The 18,752-nt window shown below is 41.3% G+C and overlaps 1 protein-coding gene across 2 annotated transcripts in view; it reads left to right on the top strand.

The window, feature by feature from the left end:
* Positions 1 to 18,752, top strand: part of LOC138962062 (1-phosphatidylinositol 4,5-bisphosphate phosphodiesterase gamma-1-like) — an 89,386-nt gene that overhangs the window by 57,872 nt on the left and 12,762 nt on the right. For both annotated transcript variants that reach the window (XM_070333770.1, XM_070333778.1), the window contains exons 25-30: positions 569 to 675; positions 1,279 to 1,336; positions 2,370 to 2,463; positions 3,198 to 3,355; positions 3,572 to 3,668; positions 3,999 to 4,071. In XM_070333770.1, the coding sequence (XP_070189871.1) occupies positions 569 to 675; positions 1,279 to 1,336; positions 2,370 to 2,463; positions 3,198 to 3,355; positions 3,572 to 3,668; positions 3,999 to 4,071 (587 nt within the window). The remainder of the gene's footprint in view (positions 1 to 568; positions 676 to 1,278; positions 1,337 to 2,369; positions 2,464 to 3,197; positions 3,356 to 3,571; positions 3,669 to 3,998; positions 4,072 to 18,752) is intronic.

The following is an 18,752-nucleotide window of genomic DNA, read 5'->3' as shown; positions in this document are numbered from 1 at the left end:
CTCTCTCTCTCTCGCGCGCGAGATTTGCTGGTGACAGGAAGGATTTTGAAAGCTCTCGCATATTTGAAAGTTATTCAGCTACAATTCCACCATGTCTCCAGTTGTTGGATTCCCAACAGATTTGGACAACCTTTTTGGTGTCCTGCTGGCAGAAAACAAACTGACGTTGTCAAAATGAATCGCTGAAAGGGGAAACACAACCATTGTTATCCGACTGTCTTTAACCAGCCCAGACCGAAATGGCGACCAAGAACAACACACAGTAAACTCGTACAGACGTAAACCACCAAGCCAGCTTCGACTGGACCGAGAGACGAAACGCTCAAATTTGTGGAGAAAGAGGCAATTGCATTTTCGCCAGAACTTTTTGTTTCGCCACCGTCATTGAAACAGACTGTATTCGAATCAGCTGATCAATTACAAGAATTTCATAAACTCAGTAGGCTAAGAGTATAATAATAACAACAATCTCTCTCCGTGATTTTCCCGTACTGAACTCCCTTTCTTCACAAACGTTTCAATCAGGATTCATTGCCAGGTTTACATCTTCAGTTCTGTTGTAACTCAGGTGTCGGTGCGAGCTCTGTATGACTTCATCGGCCGTCAGTCGGAGAACGAGATGTCATTCACGCGAGGGGCGATTATCACCAACGTCAAAGTGGAGGACAAAGCATGGTAACCTCCCTTGATTTCCCCCTGCCTCTCTTTTCAACAACGCTGCATTTAAAACAACCTTGTCACGAAGCGCGCGCGCGCGCGTGTGTGTGTGTGTGTGTGTGTGTACGAGTGTGTGTGTGTGTGTGTGTGTGTGTGTGTGTGTGTGTGTGTGTGTGTGTGTGTGTGTGTGTCAAGTATGCGTGTTTGTGTGCGTTTGTGTGTGTATGTGTGTGTGTGTGTGTGTATGTGTGTGTGCCTGTGTGTGCCTGTGCGTATGTGTGTGTGTGTATGTGTGTGTGTGTGTCAGGATGTGTGTTTGTGTGTGTGTGTATGTGCGTGCGCGTGTGTGTGATGGTTTTTGCTTAGCGTGTTAAAGTTCTGTTACCATTCTTATTTTCAGTGACCAGCACCCCCCCCCCCCCCTTCTCAAAAAAGAATAATTAAAAAGAGAGAAAAAAAAGTTATAATTTCGACCCAGTCTGATTTTTAATCAATCCACAACATATCCTCTGTTGGTCGTGACCAGTTCTTTGGTAGTTTGTTGTGTTTAGAATATTTGGTCACGTAAGTTACGTCGTAGTAAACAGAAATCCTCATTAATTGTTACCTTCTTTTCTGCAGGTGGAAAGGGGATTACATGACCCAGAAACAGAAGGCCTTCCCTGCCAGCTACGTGCAGGTGTGTAGTTCACTTTTATCATCGTACAGACGGGCGCAGTGGCGTAGTGGATAAGACATCGGCCTCCTAATCGGAAGGTCGTGAGTTCAAATCCCAGTCGCGGCCGCCTGGCGGTTTACGGTTGTGGATTTTTCCGATCTCCCAGTTCAACTTATGTGCAGACCTGCTAGTGCCTTTTCTCCCTTTGTGTGTACACGCAAGCACAAGCCCAAGTACGCACGGAAAAGATCATGTAATCCACGAAAATATCCAGCATGCTTCCCCTGGAATCGGCGTATGGCTGCCTGAATGGCGTGGTAAAAACGGTCATACACGTAAAAATCCACCCGTGCAAAAACATGAGGGAACGTGCAGAAAGAGAAAGATCATCGTACAGTAGCTCTCGTTTCTTTATAAAAACAAGAAATTCCTCCGAGGTAGGAAAAACACCCCCGTTGGTCAAAGGGAAATAACCATTCTCACTGCCACCAACTGAGAAGGTTATTTCCCTTTGACCATTAATATGTCCCGCTATAAGTCCTTGTAGAATCTTAATCCACCAATAACTCCCTAACCGTGTGTTTGACTGGTCCCAATTTTTGTAAGGACCGTCTCAGGAATGTATAGAACCTGTTCACCAAGTTTGGTGACGATCGGTCCGTTCATTCTTGAGATCTATATGCGAACACAAACACACACCCAAACAAACAAACAAACACATCGAGCGAATCCTATACACACCCCTATACCGGGGGTGTAAAAATAATAAACTCCTTCCCGCGTATATCATGTGTGTATGTGTGTATTTAGTGCCATGCTCTTATTTCACAACCTCTCGCTTGACTGAGATCTCTAAAATGAAAAATAGGCACTTTCGCGAAAATGCTTGCACAGTGAAAGGTAACAACTCCCCCCCCTCTCCCCCCCCCCCCCCCCCCCATCATCACACATTGAGGAAACGGTTGATGGCTGGCGTCCCACAGAGGCCGACAGCACCAGCTTTGTAAAAACGTAACGTGCTTCACGTGCATTTGATATGAAATGTGTGTGACAGGTTATTGAAGACACGGTTGATGGCCGGCGTCCCTCAGAGGTTGACAGCGGGAGAGGCAAGGAAGACACACTGGACCTCAAGGACTGCAGACTAGGTCAGTTGCTTGCTTGCTGCATTAATTTGAGACCGAATGAGGAAAAAGGCACATTGAATTTGTCTTACCAAATGACTTTTTAATGTCATGAACTAGGGCTATGAATACTTTGTTTGTTTGTTTGTTTGCTTAACGCCCAGCCGACCACGAAGGGCCATATCAGGGCGGTGCTGCTTTGACATATAACGTGCGCCACACACAAGACAGAAGTCGCAGCACAGGCTTCATGTCTCACCCAGTCACATTATTCTGACACCGGACCAACCAGTCCTAGCACTAACCTCATAATGCCAGACGCCAGGCGGAGCAGCCACTAGATTGCCAATTTTAAAGTCTTAGGTATGACCCGGCCGGGGTTCGAACCCACGACCTCCCGATCACGGGGCGGACGGCTATGAATACTGTTTATACTCTTAGCTCAAAACTCGACAAAGAAATTCTTGGAAAGTTTAAGCTTTGGCCTCATGAGACTTTCAGAAGAGACTGGATTTAAAGAAACTCTGCACAGGGATACAGATTTGTAAGTCACATAACTCCGTGCGTGCGTGCGTGTTTGTGTGCATGCGTGCGTGCGTGTGCGTGCATGTTTGCGTGCGTGTGTGTGTGTGTGTGTGTGTGTGTGTGGGTGTGTGTGCGTGCGTGCGTGCGTGCGTGCGTGCGTGCGTGCGTGTGCGTGCGTGCGAGCGTGTAGAATTGTAATGTGACGTACAATACATGTGTTCTTCTACCTGCAGACAACGGTCCCTACCTCGAGAACCAACGTACGCTGTACTGTTTCCGCATCAGTCACCCACGCTACACACAACCTTTACAGTTCGGCTGTGAGTCGCTGCTGCAGCTAGAGGAATGGGTATTGGCTATCCGAGATGGACAGTCACGCATGGATGTTTTGGTAAGTGTACAATTGTTGTTGTTGTTGTTGTTGTTGTTGTTGTTGTTGTTGTTGTTGTTGTTGTTGTTGTTGTTGTTGTTGTCGTCGTACCTTATAGGAATTATAGAGACCGAAGCAAGTCGCGGCTTCACTAATAGTAACACACGTCCCTTGCCTGACCTGAACTGACTTGAACTTACCTTACCTTACCTAACCTTATCTGACCTTACTACACAGCACCAGGAGCAGCAGAAACAAGAGAGGAACCAGAAACGCGCGCTCCAGCTCTCAGACCTGGTTGTGTATTGCCAGAACACACCATATGACTCCCCAGGTAAGCTAATAGTTATCTTCTTTGGGCATCATTGCCCTGCTTTGATAACGTAAAGCAAGAGTTTTGCATTAACTGTCAAACATAGAAACGGAGCACTTGTGTTTTTTTGTATCTGCATCTTGTCTTTCTGTCCGACCGTATGCCTGATTGTCATGACCTGTCTCTTAGTCTGACTGTCTGCGTGCGTGCGGGAGTGCTTATGTGTGTGTGCATATATGCGTGTGCGTGCGTGCTTGCCAGCGTCGGTGCGTACGGCGCTTGCGCATCCATGTGTTTTGCATGCCTGTAAGCCCGTGGAGCAATCACATAAAAGCTGTGTTTGTTTTCCAGGAGCCAGACGCTACTACCAGTGTTCATCACTGGGAGAGGACAGGGTCAACGACAGAGACGATGCCCTGCTCAAGTAAGTACAACCTTCACGACATCTCACATTCCTCAGCACTTTCAGATCTTGGTATTGTGGATTGTGTTGTGGATTGTATTGTGGATTGTGTTGTGGGTTGTATTGTGGATTGTGTTGTGGGTTGTATTGTGGATTGTGTTATGGATTGTGTTGTGGATTGTGTTGTGGATTGTGTTGTGGATTGTGGATTTTGTATTGTGGATTGTGTTGTGGATTGTATTGTGGATTTTTTTGCGGATTGTATTGTATATCGTATTGAGGAAGACGGACACCCAACCATTAGCATTAAAAACAAAATGATTGTCGCCATCCGGGAAAATAATCTGGGCTCGTTTTGTCAATAAAAAAAAGATCTAAACAAACAGGATTGGTAGTTCAATTAAATATATCTCAATTAAATACAGCTTACATGGCCTGTGTGCTTTTTGAATGCGCGTTCAAAATATTCCCAATATTGAACACTAGTGTCTACCACGTGTGCTGCTTTTGCTAGTAGAACTATGTACTACGTCACATTGTGTTGTAAACTTGTTACAGAAAGTGTTTTTAAAAGTGGAACACGTCACTTTACAGTGATAGCAGCTCGTCCTGAAAGATCGATTTAATGGGTACAAAATCCAAAGAAAATAATTCCAGACACCTTAGACAGCTGTTCCTGGTAGTCCAACACTGAAAAGTTGTTTTGGTTTTTCTCAATCGCTGAAATGCGAAAGTCAGGGGAACCCACTCTCAGACACGGGCACATACGGGCGATCGTGAATATACAACAATGTAACGGATTGAGAGCGGATATTCCCTTATCCCAACACACACACACACACACACACACACACACACACACACACACACACACACACACACACACACATACGGACGAGGAGCACCTTAGGTACCGGTCATACGCAGACGGATCTGTGTGACTTCTGTACGTACGAAATCCACATTAGGTACCGTTTGGCTATACACAGTGTGTAACCCGTACGGACGAAGGCGTTAAGTACCTGTTTCCTATACACACTGATGGTTGTGTATAGTGTCAGTAAAGTGTGAATAGGTGAGGATGGAACTTTAACCGTCGATCACTTTACATGTATAACCTCAATTAATATGTTGCATGTTTTGCTTTTGATTTGTATGTTCCTTACTTTGTCATTTTGTTGTTTATGTTTATTTGCTTGTTTGCTTACTTGTCGATTGTTTGCTGGTTCGTTCGTTTACTTTGTTTATTTGTCATGTTGCTTTACTTGTTTATCATTTATTAGACATTTGTATTAGAAGTAAGGACCGGTTGTAAGAAAAGGCGTCACCTTAAACCTCTATCCTTGAAAAATAAAGTTCCATCATCATTATTATCATCTCTCTCTCTCTCTCTCTCTCTCTCTCTCTCTCTCTCTCTCTCTCTCTCTCTCTCTCTCTCTCTCTCTCTCTCTCTCTCTTTTTTTTTTACATTTAGTCAAGTTTTGTCTGTGCCGGTGTGCGTGCGCGTGTGTAGAGCGATTCAGAGTAAACTACTGGACCGATCTTTATGAAATTTTACATGAGAGTTCCTGGGTATGATATCCCCGGACGTTTTTTTCTTTTTTCGATAAATGTCTTTGAGGACGTCATATCCGGCTTTTTGTAAAAGTTGAGACGGCACTGTCACACCCTCATTTTTCAATCAAATTGATTGAAATTTTGGCCAAGCAATCTTCGACAAAGGCCGGACTTCAGTATTGTATTTCAGCTTGGTGGCTTAAAAATTAATTAATGACTTTGGTCATTAAAAATCTGAAAATTGTAATTAATTTTTTTTTTATAAAACGATCGAAATTTACATTCATCTTATTCTTCATTATTTTCTGATTCCAAAAACATATAAATATGTTATATTCGGATTAAAAACAAGCTCTCAAAATTAAAAATATAAAAATTATGATCAAAATCAAATTTCCCAAATCGATTAAAAAACAATTTCATCTTATTCCTTGTCGGTTCCTGATTCCAAATCATATAGATATGATATGTTTGGATTAAAAACACGCTCAGAAAGATAAAACGAAGAGAGGTACAGAAAAGCGTGCTATGCAGCACAGCGAAACCACCACCGCGCTAAACAGTCTCGTCAGTTTCACTGCGTTTTGCGCGAGCGGCGGACTACGGTCACTGTAAAAATATGCAGTGCGTTCTGTGAGTTCCACAGCTTGACTAAATGTAGTAATTTTGCCTTAAGCGACTTGTTTTTTGTTTTTGTTTTTTTTTAAATTGGAGAAAACCTGTTTCTTTTTTTTTCTCTTTTTTTGTGGTTTGCATGGTTGTTTATACAAAAAGCAATTGAGGAGCCATACATGGTTACTTTTTTTTTCTCCTTTTTTTTTTCTTCCTTATTCTCGTCCATCCGCTCCCTCCCACCCCCCTCATAATATTCACAAACGTCATATATCACTTCACCTCATCTCGACATTACTCACATACTTCCAATGTACATTTCATTTTCCAATATACTATTCAAATCGTACCTATCACCATACTTATATTTACTAATACACATTTTTGCAATCAAAATAATGTGATTAAGTGCCTTATTATTTTGGCATATATTACTAGGTTGATAACCAAACAAGACATCGTGTTCTGAGAGGTGCACATTTGATCCTGTATTTCTAAAAATATAATGGACAACATTTTCCCAAAAGCTCGTCAACTTCTCACATTGCCCAAAAAAGTGTTCAACATAATCAATGTGTTTACAAAATGTACATAATTTTGTTTCTCTAATTTTCATTTTTTTTAATAATATATTCGTGGGATAAATATTATGTAATATTTTCCATTGTAACAATCGCAATCTTTCTTCTTTTGTACATTTGCTTGCTAACAGCCAATAATTGTGATCTAGTTTAACCTGATATTTATGTAACCAAAATGTAACAGCGCAAGGCTCGCTCGCTTTGGACTGGACTATCAGCATGCGAAACTTTCTCGCGGAGGGGTTAATGATCACAGGGTTCCGTGTGTCAAGGTCATTATTGTGTTCGCCTGCTCGCGGGCTGGCTGTGTTTTTGCGAAGTGCAAGCGCTCGCACAGCAGTCTTTGCGCCGTACTAAAAAATATCTAGAGGGACTGTATCCTATCTTTGTGCACAGCTGGTTAAAAGGAATCATATCTCCGTTAACCCAAATATCTTTCACCGTATCTAAGTGCGCTTCTATCCATTTTTTTTTTAAATATAAGCTTTTATTTTTATAAACCACTTTTATATTGTTCCACAAACATTGATCGCCAAAGCGATCTTCTCTCTCATAAATCAATGCTTTATTATGGATTCATTTTAAGAGAACTTCTGTCCAAAAGTTTGATCGAATGCATTCAATACCTTGGAACAGTTTTAGTGGTGTTGTGGCTTTAAAACAAAGTAAATTTCTTCCCAATACCTGATAAAGACTTAATGGAATCGTTGTCCACGGTTCATGTTTTTGTTGTTGAAGTTTTGCTGCCCATGTGAGTAAAAAAGAAGTCTGCATATCGTGGACGTTTATCACGTTAATACCACCTTCTTCCACCACATTACACAATACATTTCGGCTTTTGTATTTGAATACTTCCTTTTCCAGAGAAACATGAAAAAAATAGTATTCAACTTATCGAGAACTTTAACAGGGGCAAGAAGCGCCTGCATAACGTAAACAAATTGTGAAACTAAGAAGGACTTAATAATACATAATTTGCCGCTTATACTTAAATTTCTTCTTGACTATCTGCAAATGATTTGTTCAACTTTTTCAAGTCTTTTGGACCAATTTTCCATAATTTCAGAGGCCGGGATGTCCTTTTTAAAACTGACTAATTCCCATGATTTTAACCTGGGTATTCCATTTAATATCGCAATATTTCTCTTGACAGTTTTTACGCGATCCCAACCACATTGCTTCCGTTTTACTTTTATTTAATTTTAAGCGAGATATATTGGAGAAATCATCAATGATTTTCAAAACCGTTTCCATGTCGTTTTTATCTTGGAGTAAAACAGTTATGTCATCGGCGTACATAGCCATTTTCAAGATACGCGATGTTTGTTCTGCAAAACCTACATCTGGTAAGGCAAATCCTTTAATATTGGGGTGACTTCGGATTTTGATTGCTAATAATTCTACAGCAAGCACGAAGGCCAAAGGTGAGAGGGGACATCCCTGACAGATTCCGGAATTCACACTTATTTCTTCCGAAATCCAACCCATATAATTTATGCAGCTCGTGGTGTTTGTCATTAAAACTGTAATCCATTTAACACATTTTTCGCCAAAACCAATTTTTTTAAAGGACCAGACCACATAGTCTTTTGAGATGGAATCGTAGGCTCGGGCATAGTCAAGGGCAAGTAATATATTACCTGCTTGAGTTCTTTCATTAGCGTAATTAATGACATCATCAATTAATCTAATCAAGTTACTTGCCTTTCTTCCCTTTATAAATCCTGTCTGATCTTCTGGCACGAGGTCAGAAATAACACCAGATAAGCGCTGCGATAAACATTTTGCCAGCATTTTATAATCTGTATTGGTTACAGATATAGGGTCTCCAATTCTTAAGGCTATCTCTCAGCAAATCTTTACCCTTATGGATCAACGTGATAACTGCTCTTTTCTGAGTATCTGACAATTCACCGACTCTAAATGCACTTTGAAGGGAATAAACCACCATCATTTTTACTTTAGGCCAAAAAAAATTCATGAAACTTGTAGTCAATCCGTCTAAACCTGGTGACGAACCATTTTTTTAATAAAGACAGCGCCCTGCCGATTTCTAACACGGTATTGGGGTGTGCATTGGGGTGTGCACGTTAAAGATCCCACGATTGACAAAAGGGTCTTTCCTGGCAAAATTGTATAGGCATAGATAAAAAAAATGTCCTCCAAATACCCGTGTGACTTGGAATAACAGGCCGTAAAAAGTAAATATTCGCCGTAATGGCTTGAGATTTACTGGCCGATGTGAATGCGTGATGTATTGTGTAAAAAAATCCATCTCACACGGCAGAAATTAATATGTAAATCGCCGTGAGCTCTTGTGAGAAGGGGCGATTAATAAATGTCCATTATTATTGTTATTATTAAAATCAGTTTCCAAAACATATTTTCGTTCGTCATTTAACTGAGGAATATTTGAATTAAGAACTTTACTTTCAGCATCCTCCTCAACAAAATTCCCATTTTTATCAAACACGTTATTGTAAAATCTCACTTGCTCCTGTAAATATCCTTTTTGCGTCGTTATTGAGAGCCATTTTCATCAATTAATCTGTCCATAAATTTTAAATTAGCTTTCACTTTTTCCATATTTAAAAAATATAATATCCCTTCACATGCACAATTCTATATAACATATTACAACCAAATACAATAGCAAATAAGCAAAAAAACATGGTTTGAAAGTGTATTGGGTTTTTTTTCGAACGATGTAAGGATCACTATATCCCGCCAAACCGCAACACGGTGGCCTAGTGGTAAGGCGTCCGCCCAGTGAGCGGGAGGTCGTGGGTTCGAACCCCGGCAGGGATACCTAAGACTTTAAAATTGGCAATCTAGTGGCTGCTCCGCCTGGCGTCTGGCATTATGGGGTTAGTGCTAGGACTGGTTGGTCCGGTGTCAGAATAATGTGACTGGGTGAGACATGAAGCCTGTGCTGCGACTTCTGTCTTGTGTGTGGCGCACGTTAAATGTCAAAGCAGCACCGCCCTGATATGGCCCTTCGTGGTCGGCTGGGTGTTAAGCAAACAACCAACCAAACAAACAAACAAAATATATCCCGGCTAGAGTTATTACGGCTTGTTGATTTTGCTGATATAAAAGTCATTTTTTCTCACTTCATTGGTGCAAACAGTGTAATTTTGTGTTGTAAATTTTATTGTTATGCAATTGTTGTTATATTTGTAAGCATAAAAGAGAGAGAGAGAGAGAGAGAGAGAGAGAGAGAGAGAGAGAGAGAGAGAGAGAGAGAGAGAGAGAGAGAGAGAGAGAGAGAGAGAGAGATTTTTCACTCCATCAAAGTGTCTCCTTTTGAATGCTAAATATAAGTCAGGGAATACGTCTAAAAATGGCATCCAAATTCCAGGAAATATGTATATTACCTGGATATTTTAGGGAATATATATATTCATTGAGTGAAACAGGGAATACGTATAAATCAAATCTCTTATATTATTAAAAGCTGCATCAAAAGGTTTGCAACATTGATATCGGGACTACACAAAATAGAATGTTTATATAATGGGTGGTGGTGGATAATGCTGTCTGGATTGAAATATAAAAAGAGGTAAACAGGTGGCGAACTGTATTAAGTTTCACTGACGATCTAGTCTTCAGTGACAGTGCAAATAACAAATCAGAGGTGATTCTTGCTAATCATCAAGCTTTTATTTATCCGTATGAATTTAGCAATGAAAAACGGATTGACAATTAAGGTTAAAGAGAGAGGAAGGGAGAGAAAGAAGGAGGGGGAGAGAGAGGGAGGGGGAGAGAGGGAGGGGGGGAGAGAGGAAGGGCGAGAGAGAGGTATGCGTGGGGCTGGCGGTGGGGGTGGGGGGCCGTGGAAAGGAGCAGCTAGTCGTAGAGCGGTTCGACTCGCGCAGTGGCTATACATTACACGGTTCGCGTGCCATCAATTAGAACGTCGTCAAGCAGGTAGCACGCTGAGAAACCTACTGGATAGCTAGAGAGACAGCTGGACGCATTCCTTGTTTATGGTCAGCAGATTAATGTACTGCCACACTGAGATCGAAATCGCAGAGGCTTACATCTCTTGCGGAAGCGAGAGATTGCGAGTTCGACCCTGGGTCAGGGCGTTAGCAATTTTCTCCCCCCTTTCCTAACCTAGGTGGTGGGTTCAAGTGCTAGTCTTTCGGATGAGACGAAAAACCGAGGTCCCTTCGTGTACACTACACTGGGGTGTGCACGTTAAAGATCCCACGATTGACAAAAGGGTCTTTCCTGGCAAAATTGAATAGGCATAGATAAAAATGTCCACCAAAATACCCGTGTGACTTGGAATAATAGGCCGTGAAAAGTAGGATATGCACCGAAATGGCTGCGATCTGCTGGCCGATGTGAATACGTGATGTATTGTGTAAAAAAAATTCCATCTCACACGGCATAAATAAATCCCTGCGCCTTGAATATGTGCGCGATATAAATTGCATAAAATAAAATTAAAATAAATAAATCCCTGCGCTTAGAGCTGTACCCACGGAATACGCGCGATATAAGCCTCATATTGATTGATTGATTGACATCCTCGTATAGTCACAGTATACTGACACCAGTCCTAGCATGATAGAGCGGCTGTCACTATAGGTGTCTCTCTTTGTGTGTCTGTATTATATTACTTGTGATTAAAACAAAAAATGCCTGATGGGAAACAAATAGAAAAAAATGTTATGACAGGGATTCCCCTAATATTTCCGAATGTCATTTCTACATTGACGCTTTAAATAACGTCTTGATGAAAGTTGGTTGACGTGAAATGTGGCTTGAAAAAAAAGAGCATTACAACCTTTAACGTAATGCAGCAAGCAGAGAATGCAGAGAATAGGGAATATTATCTGTCATAGGGGTACGATACCAGTTAATCACGTTTAACCGAATGTTTGGAGATTCGAGAGTGGAGGATAAGTAGAGTGATATATGGGGGGTGTCATTATTGAAGAGAGAGAGATGGAGAGAGAGAGGAGAGTTGGGAAAAGAGAGAGTGTGTGTAAGAAGGTGAGAGACAGAGGGCGATGGGGAGAGGTTGAGTGATCATATGAGGGGTGTTGTCAATATTAGAGAGATAGAGGGGAAGAGAAGAAGAGAGAGAGATGGGAGGGTGAAGAAAGAGAGAGAGTGTGTAAGATGCCTCCATAAGAGATGTAGCCTAGAATAAAAGCAATATCTCTCAATACATGTATTATTTCTCTTAACATGTAAGTTATTGTTCGTAGGCCTAATATGAAAACAATAATTTTGAAGTCTGAATCCAGTATCATTATTTTGAACTGTTTCGGTCTATACAACGCTTCCGTGTAGCATATATATCTTTCATATTCTCTTGGGACGGGCCAGGGAATGTGTTACAAACTAACGCTTGCTTATATTAGCAAGCCCAGTCAGTTCTAGCAGAGGGAATTTTATGCTCTAGATTGGTCTCTAGGTACTCTACGGAATGTACGCGAGTAGTAACATATGATAGCGGTCAGTGGATCAGTTACCAACATTCCTACTGACATCTGGTAGTGATTTAGTCTTGATGGTGATCGGTGCTTTCCTTCGTTAGCCACTGGACTTGTCAGTTACATTTTGACGATTATCTGAGCGACCCCTTTTACAGAAAATTCAAATATCAACCGAACCCATTCATGGAAGATCAAATAGGATGTACATTAGGTCCCTAATCACGAAGAGGGTCACCTAGAAACTCGCTCAAATATGTGATTTTTCTTGATACATTGTTAACTAATCTAAAAGATGGAGTTTTCCTAACAATACACACACACAACGTATTCGTTTTGATAACAAAAATAATGATATGGCATGTATCAATAGCCGGCATGTGATAAAGGGGTAACAAAATAATAATTAACAAGTGACCATAATGATCCTAATACTTTCCGTTTATCATCTCGTGCTGTGGTTGTTGTTTTATTATTTAAAGTCTTCGTCTCGGGCTGATTGGTCCTGATATGGCTCAAAAGAGTCGGCTGGACCGAAAGCAAAAATCAAGTAAAGTATCTGGGGCTGATAGAACATATGGACCCTAACGGGTGTATGGTCAGCAGTATATTAAAACCCTTCATGGCCGGATAATATGGTACCTAGGGTCACCAAAGTTCAGAGCTTCTCGGCATCGACTCCGATGAGCATGCTTCCTAATAGTGGTGTCAACAGTTTTATCAGTTTTGGAGAAAAGTGGGTGCAAACGAAAACATTTAAACCATGCCTGACGGGATAATGTTGGCACTAGGATCATCAAACTACAGAGCAAATCAATATCAATCACCACAAACTGGGGCCTTAAATTCGGAGAAAATAACTGTGTCCTTACTGGAGACAATTAAGTTTGTTTGTTTGTTTGTTTGCTTAACGCCCAGCCGACCACGAAGGGCCATATCAGGGCGGTGCTGCTTTGACATATAACGTGCGCCACACACAAGACACAAGTCGCAGCACAGGCTTCATGTCTCACCCAGTCACATTATTCTGACACCGGACCAACCAGTCCTAGCACTAACCCCATAATGCCAGACGCCAGGCGGAGCAGCCACTAGATTGCCAATTTTAAAATCTTAGGTATGACCCGCCCGGGGTTCGAACCCACCACTAGGCGCCTTACCACTAGGCCAACCGGACGCCTTACCACTAGGCCAACCGTGCCGGTTAGACAATTGAGTACATGTATACGAAATAGCATTTCCTGGCGGGATAATTTTGAGTGACACCAGGGTCATCAATCCGCAGGACATAATTATGAGCGTTTATTCCCATGGACCTCGAGCTCATAGCCAAAGTGAGTTTCAATAGCTTTACCCATTTGGGAGAAATGAGTACATATATATGTTAGTCATATTGAGAACAGACACAAGTCAAACGGGATAATTGCACTATGATCAACAAACTACTTCGTTTGAATGCAAATGTGTTGTTGTTCGTCACCCAGAGGGTGGACGTTTGCGTTTGTTCCGGTCAGTCTATATGTCACAAAAGTCACTAAAATATCACTCACGCGAACTGTCAAGACGCAGAATAGATAAGTTGGTAAATTGCTCTCCTAACGTGACAAAACGAAAGTGTCCGAGGCAGGCCGGAGATCGAATTCCATTGGCGTCGTTAATTTAAAAAAAAAAGCTTACTGGGTGACGCAGGGGTTTGTCGGACCTGTTCTTCTCAGGGGTTGGGGAGGGAGGAGGTGTTGCGTTGTTGTTGGTTTTTTTTTTGGGGGGGGGGAGAAGAACATTGCAGTTATGATAAAAAAAAAAAATTCTGTCAATATTTGTCCCGCGCTAATCTGTGTGAAATCGCTTACCGTTGCCAATTATAATTCATATATTAATACAGGTACTGGTAGCCTCAGTCACACGAAATTGATAATTTCTGTGGTACTGGGCAACTTTCACGTTATTCCTTTTGCATGGGCACAGTGGAGGCCACCTCGATCAGGACTGGCTGGGTCTAATGTGTTTATTTTTTAATTAAGTGGATTTATTTGAACATTAAATATTTTTACCTACCGCCGGAAGCCCTTAGGCACCCCTGAAACTCGACATGCAGCCGTCCGGGATAAAACTGCCCGAGAATCCAATAAACACTTTAGACAACACAGTATCATGTCAAATCAAGTTTACTCTCAAACCTATCAAGTTGTTATCGTTGTTACTTATTGGAATGGCAAACGGAACATCCATTGCCTATGGTTTTTGTAATGTCGTAGCTGTATTTTTCCCTGAAACTTTTGCAAATTATTTGTAGGCCAGTTGGTTAGGACACTCTTGCTTCATCATGTCAGTTCTAATCACGTACGTTCGAATCCACGCGGTGTCACTTTTTTCTCCCTTTCCCCTACGCTACATTACTTTTCAGGGAATGTGTGCTGTTCATTGTTATTTTATTTTACTGATACGTTTTTTATAATTTAATTCGTCATCCAGGGGAACGTTTGCGATTGTTCCATTCCGTAAGTATGCATGTATGTATGTCACAATATAGGAACTGCGATACATCCTGAACCGCTAAGTAATTTTCAACCAAACTTTGTAGGTAGATGTAGACACACGATAGCCTATTGTGTGCAACATTTATATTGGATATGTCAAAGGTCAAGGTCATTACGGGGCCCGATGGTCAAAATACATAATCAGCCATATCTCCCAAAGTTCTGGGAATATTTCAATGAAACTTTTTTCATTACATACTCTGAGGAAGGGTCTACAAAATAGCAGTACAAAATACCAAGTCACAGCGAGAAATGTTTCACAAATTCGAGTTAATTTTTTTTTAAGTTGAAGGGACTAATGTGCTGCGTCTTCATGTTCAATTTCATAAAACATGGTTGGCTGGTTCCAAAGTTATAAGGGTTTTAGTGTTTGATTCTCCAATGCATAAACATCCATATCTCCCAAAGTTCTAGGAATATTTCAATGAAACCTTTTTTATTACATACTCCGAGGAAGGGTCTACAAAATAGCAGTTACAAATTACAAAATCACAGCGAAATGTTTTTCGCAGAAAATCGAGTTGATTTTTTTCTCTTTTGAATTCATGAAGGGACTAATGGCCTGCGTCTTCATGTTTAATTTCATTAAAAAAAAATGGTTGGCTGGTTCCAAAGTTATAAGGGTTTTTACCATCATATGTGTGGTTATCATATGACTGATAGTTAAATAAGGGTTAAGGCTTCCCTGATCAGGGGAGCTAATCTACTCCAATCACCATCGCTTTGAAGCTATGAATACAATAATAAATCAGTCATGATTCAGACAAGATAAGTCGACCATTGCAACAATAATAGCAATTGATCATGGGATGGATTCGCATAGAAACTTTAATATCCACACCATCAGTGATTAATGAAAATCATAAAACATTTGTTACATCCCGTGAGGAGCACGAGTATTGCCAGTGATAATAATAATAATAAACATTTAGAATCCGAATACTTCCTAATGCAAGGAGCCCTAGTCGTTTACATAAACCGAAGATGGGGAGGTAGAACTTTTCTCTCCCTTCTTCAATGCTAGCGTTCTTGGCCAGGGCACGGTAACTTGATCCCAACACGAAAAGGAACGCGAACCGGTGGTCAGCATCTGACTTACAGTGCTAGCTCGCGAAGCCACGGCGAAAGGGCTACGGCTGTAACCCGATAACGGCATCGGCTGATAACAAGTTCACGCTGATATCAATGGCCTTGCTGCATCGCCAATTATCCTTCTGAGGCTCGGGCACCCCGCTGCACCAGCCTCTCCTTTCACCTCTACTTCTGGTGGCCCAATCGGAGGGAGGTTCCTCTGCCAGCCACCGATGCTCTGGTTGCTTCGCCTTTTCGTGATATTTGACCTCCTTGACCTCTAATAACATCTAGCCTTGTGTAGAGCACTTGCAAATTGGCGATTTATCACAAAATCAGGACTATCATAATGTAAGACAAGTACTATACACTTATAACTTTTTTCGTATTTTTTTGTTGCTGTTTAATTTTATTATTATCATAAAACTATTAATATTATAATTAGGTTCTCATGACCCACAATCTTGACAATAACTGAAGTAATGACATCAGTGACTATGCCTTGAAGCTCTTGGACAACATTCAAGTGTGTGATATTTATTCTGATATTACTGACAACCTTGAAAAATAACTGTGAAGTAAAACAGCACCCGAGACTATTAGCCCTGACGTATATTTGACAATGTTAAAAAAATGTTTCTGCTACTATGGGAATAACTGAGGTAATGGCGTGAAGTAATTAATATGTGTTGTTCATAAATGTGTAATATTGTGTTTCACTATGGCTCTCACTGATTGTACACGAGGGTCCATAACTCTACAGTCTCGTGCCCTGTTCCCCACTGACGCTGCTGCTCCATTTAGCGAAACAGTCATGCCTAGTGAGTTAGATAACCTGCAGACAGCAGCAGCACCCACCACCCCCCCCCCCCCCCCCCCCCTCCTCCGAAAATAAACAAAGGGACCATAAGGATCATTAAACCGCCCGCTTATTACCCCACCCCTGGAATGAAGTAAAAGAAGACCCCAAAAATAAAGACAAAATTAAAAAATAAAAACACCTGCCAAATTAAAGAAGTTTGTAACATGAACTATAAAAGATGATTAACCAACAATCAAAAAACAAGAGGAATGGGTTCAAAGGGATCCCTGCGTCACATTTCACACAAAAAAAATAACATGAGATTTAATCCACGGCAACCTTGGAGACCACTTTAGCGGAAACACCCTGAATTGTTTCAACAGAGTTGAAGGGTCGTCTTCTGAGTATGTACTACAAACATTTTGATTAAAATATTCAAAGAAGTTTGGGAGATCTATTGATGTTCACGTGTATGTGGGGTTATGGAGTCTTCGAGTCGAAGACTGTGCGGAAACGGTACGCCGATTACATCATGTTACATATACACAACCTATATACTATGGCTGTGTAGCCTAATCACAATTAAATTGGACGTGCACGAACCATACATTTTAATATTTTGAACCGAGTGACACCAAATGCTTTGATGTTCGAGTCTGTACTTTCAAGCAACACAGCATGATTCATCCCATGTGTTTTACACCATAAGTGTAGCAGAAGTCCCTATACAATCTTCATGTATCATACCATTATATAATCTATGATATATATTAATTATATATGTATAGATAAGGCTATACACTTATCATTGCTTGCATTAAACCAGACAAATAGAGACAGACAGAGATAGGGACAGACGGAGAGACCGACGCGGAAACAGATAAATAAAGACAGACAGGAGGAGAAAGAGAGGGAGAGAGAGGGAGAGACCTAAAGACAGAGACAGACAGCGGTAACAGCATCAAAATACATCATTTAACAACGATATCTAAAAGCATAATACTATTGGTGGTATATGAAGAAAAGTATTGAAAGGAGTGCCTGGCGGGATAATAGTAGGACTACGAATATAAGTTTTAGTTACAATCGTGTGAAGCCCTCTTTGAAGGCATACGCACAGCTTCAGCTCATTTGACTCTAAAACATCCGTTATCTGAGTACGGACAGTAAAACAGAAGGACTGCGTGACTGTATAGCATTCTGTATACATACTATTATGCTTATACTGTCTTATACTGTTTAAAACGTTCGCCAGAGACGTTTCTGTTTAATTTTGGTAGCACTTATTTGAGCCTCGTGCTTTCGTGTTTCTTCATCTTGCCCTTTCTATTGTAATTCGGACTGTCGGATATATATGTATTTAAACCAAAAGAAGGCGTACTTCTCTTTTTAACTGTCAATAGACACTATACAGTGTTCGATGAAACAACGCATCAGTTCAGGCGCAGTCAAGTCCAGACTAGCCCCTGTCAGTCACTCCAGTACACGCGTTCGGAATGCACGACATAGCGTGCTTGATACGGTTAGTTAAACACTTCCCCTCTGCCTTTAGGTAACTTGACACTGATAGCGCGGCGGGGAGGTAGCTCAGTTGGTAGCGCACTGGCTTTGTAGCCAGTTGGTCGCTATCAGCGTGGGTTCGATCCCCACGTTCGGCGAGAGATTTATTTCTCGGAGTCAACTTTGTGCAGACTCTCTTCGGTGTCCGAACACCCCCGTGTGAACACATGCGCACGAAAAAATCCCACGTTCACAGCGAAAGACTCAGGGCTTGGAAAACACGAAGACACGCATGCATCATCTCTCGTCTCCGATTATAATGATCGTATTTCGATACTTTGACGAGACAAACCCAATGCTGGTGTGTCGAAGAAGACAGCCACAGCGGGCTTGTTCGAATCAAAGTATCACACCATAACTTCAACGTATTACCAATACTAGGTAGTGGAAGGTTACCGCTGTTCTCCCCTCACACTCTCTGTAACTCTCACGGTCCCTCTTTCTCCCCCCTCCCTCTCTCTTATCTTATAATAAATTTAGAGTACAAATATATATCTCTCTTTCCCCCTATCTCGATTTCTCTCCCTTT

This window comes from Littorina saxatilis, linkage group LG1, assembly GCF_037325665.1.
Source record: "Littorina saxatilis isolate snail1 linkage group LG1, US_GU_Lsax_2.0, whole genome shotgun sequence".
Taxonomy (NCBI): Eukaryota; Metazoa; Mollusca; class Gastropoda; order Littorinimorpha; family Littorinidae; genus Littorina; species Littorina saxatilis.
The sequence above is the reverse complement of the archived record's forward strand: the minus strand, read 5'-3'. Positions and strand labels throughout refer to the sequence as shown.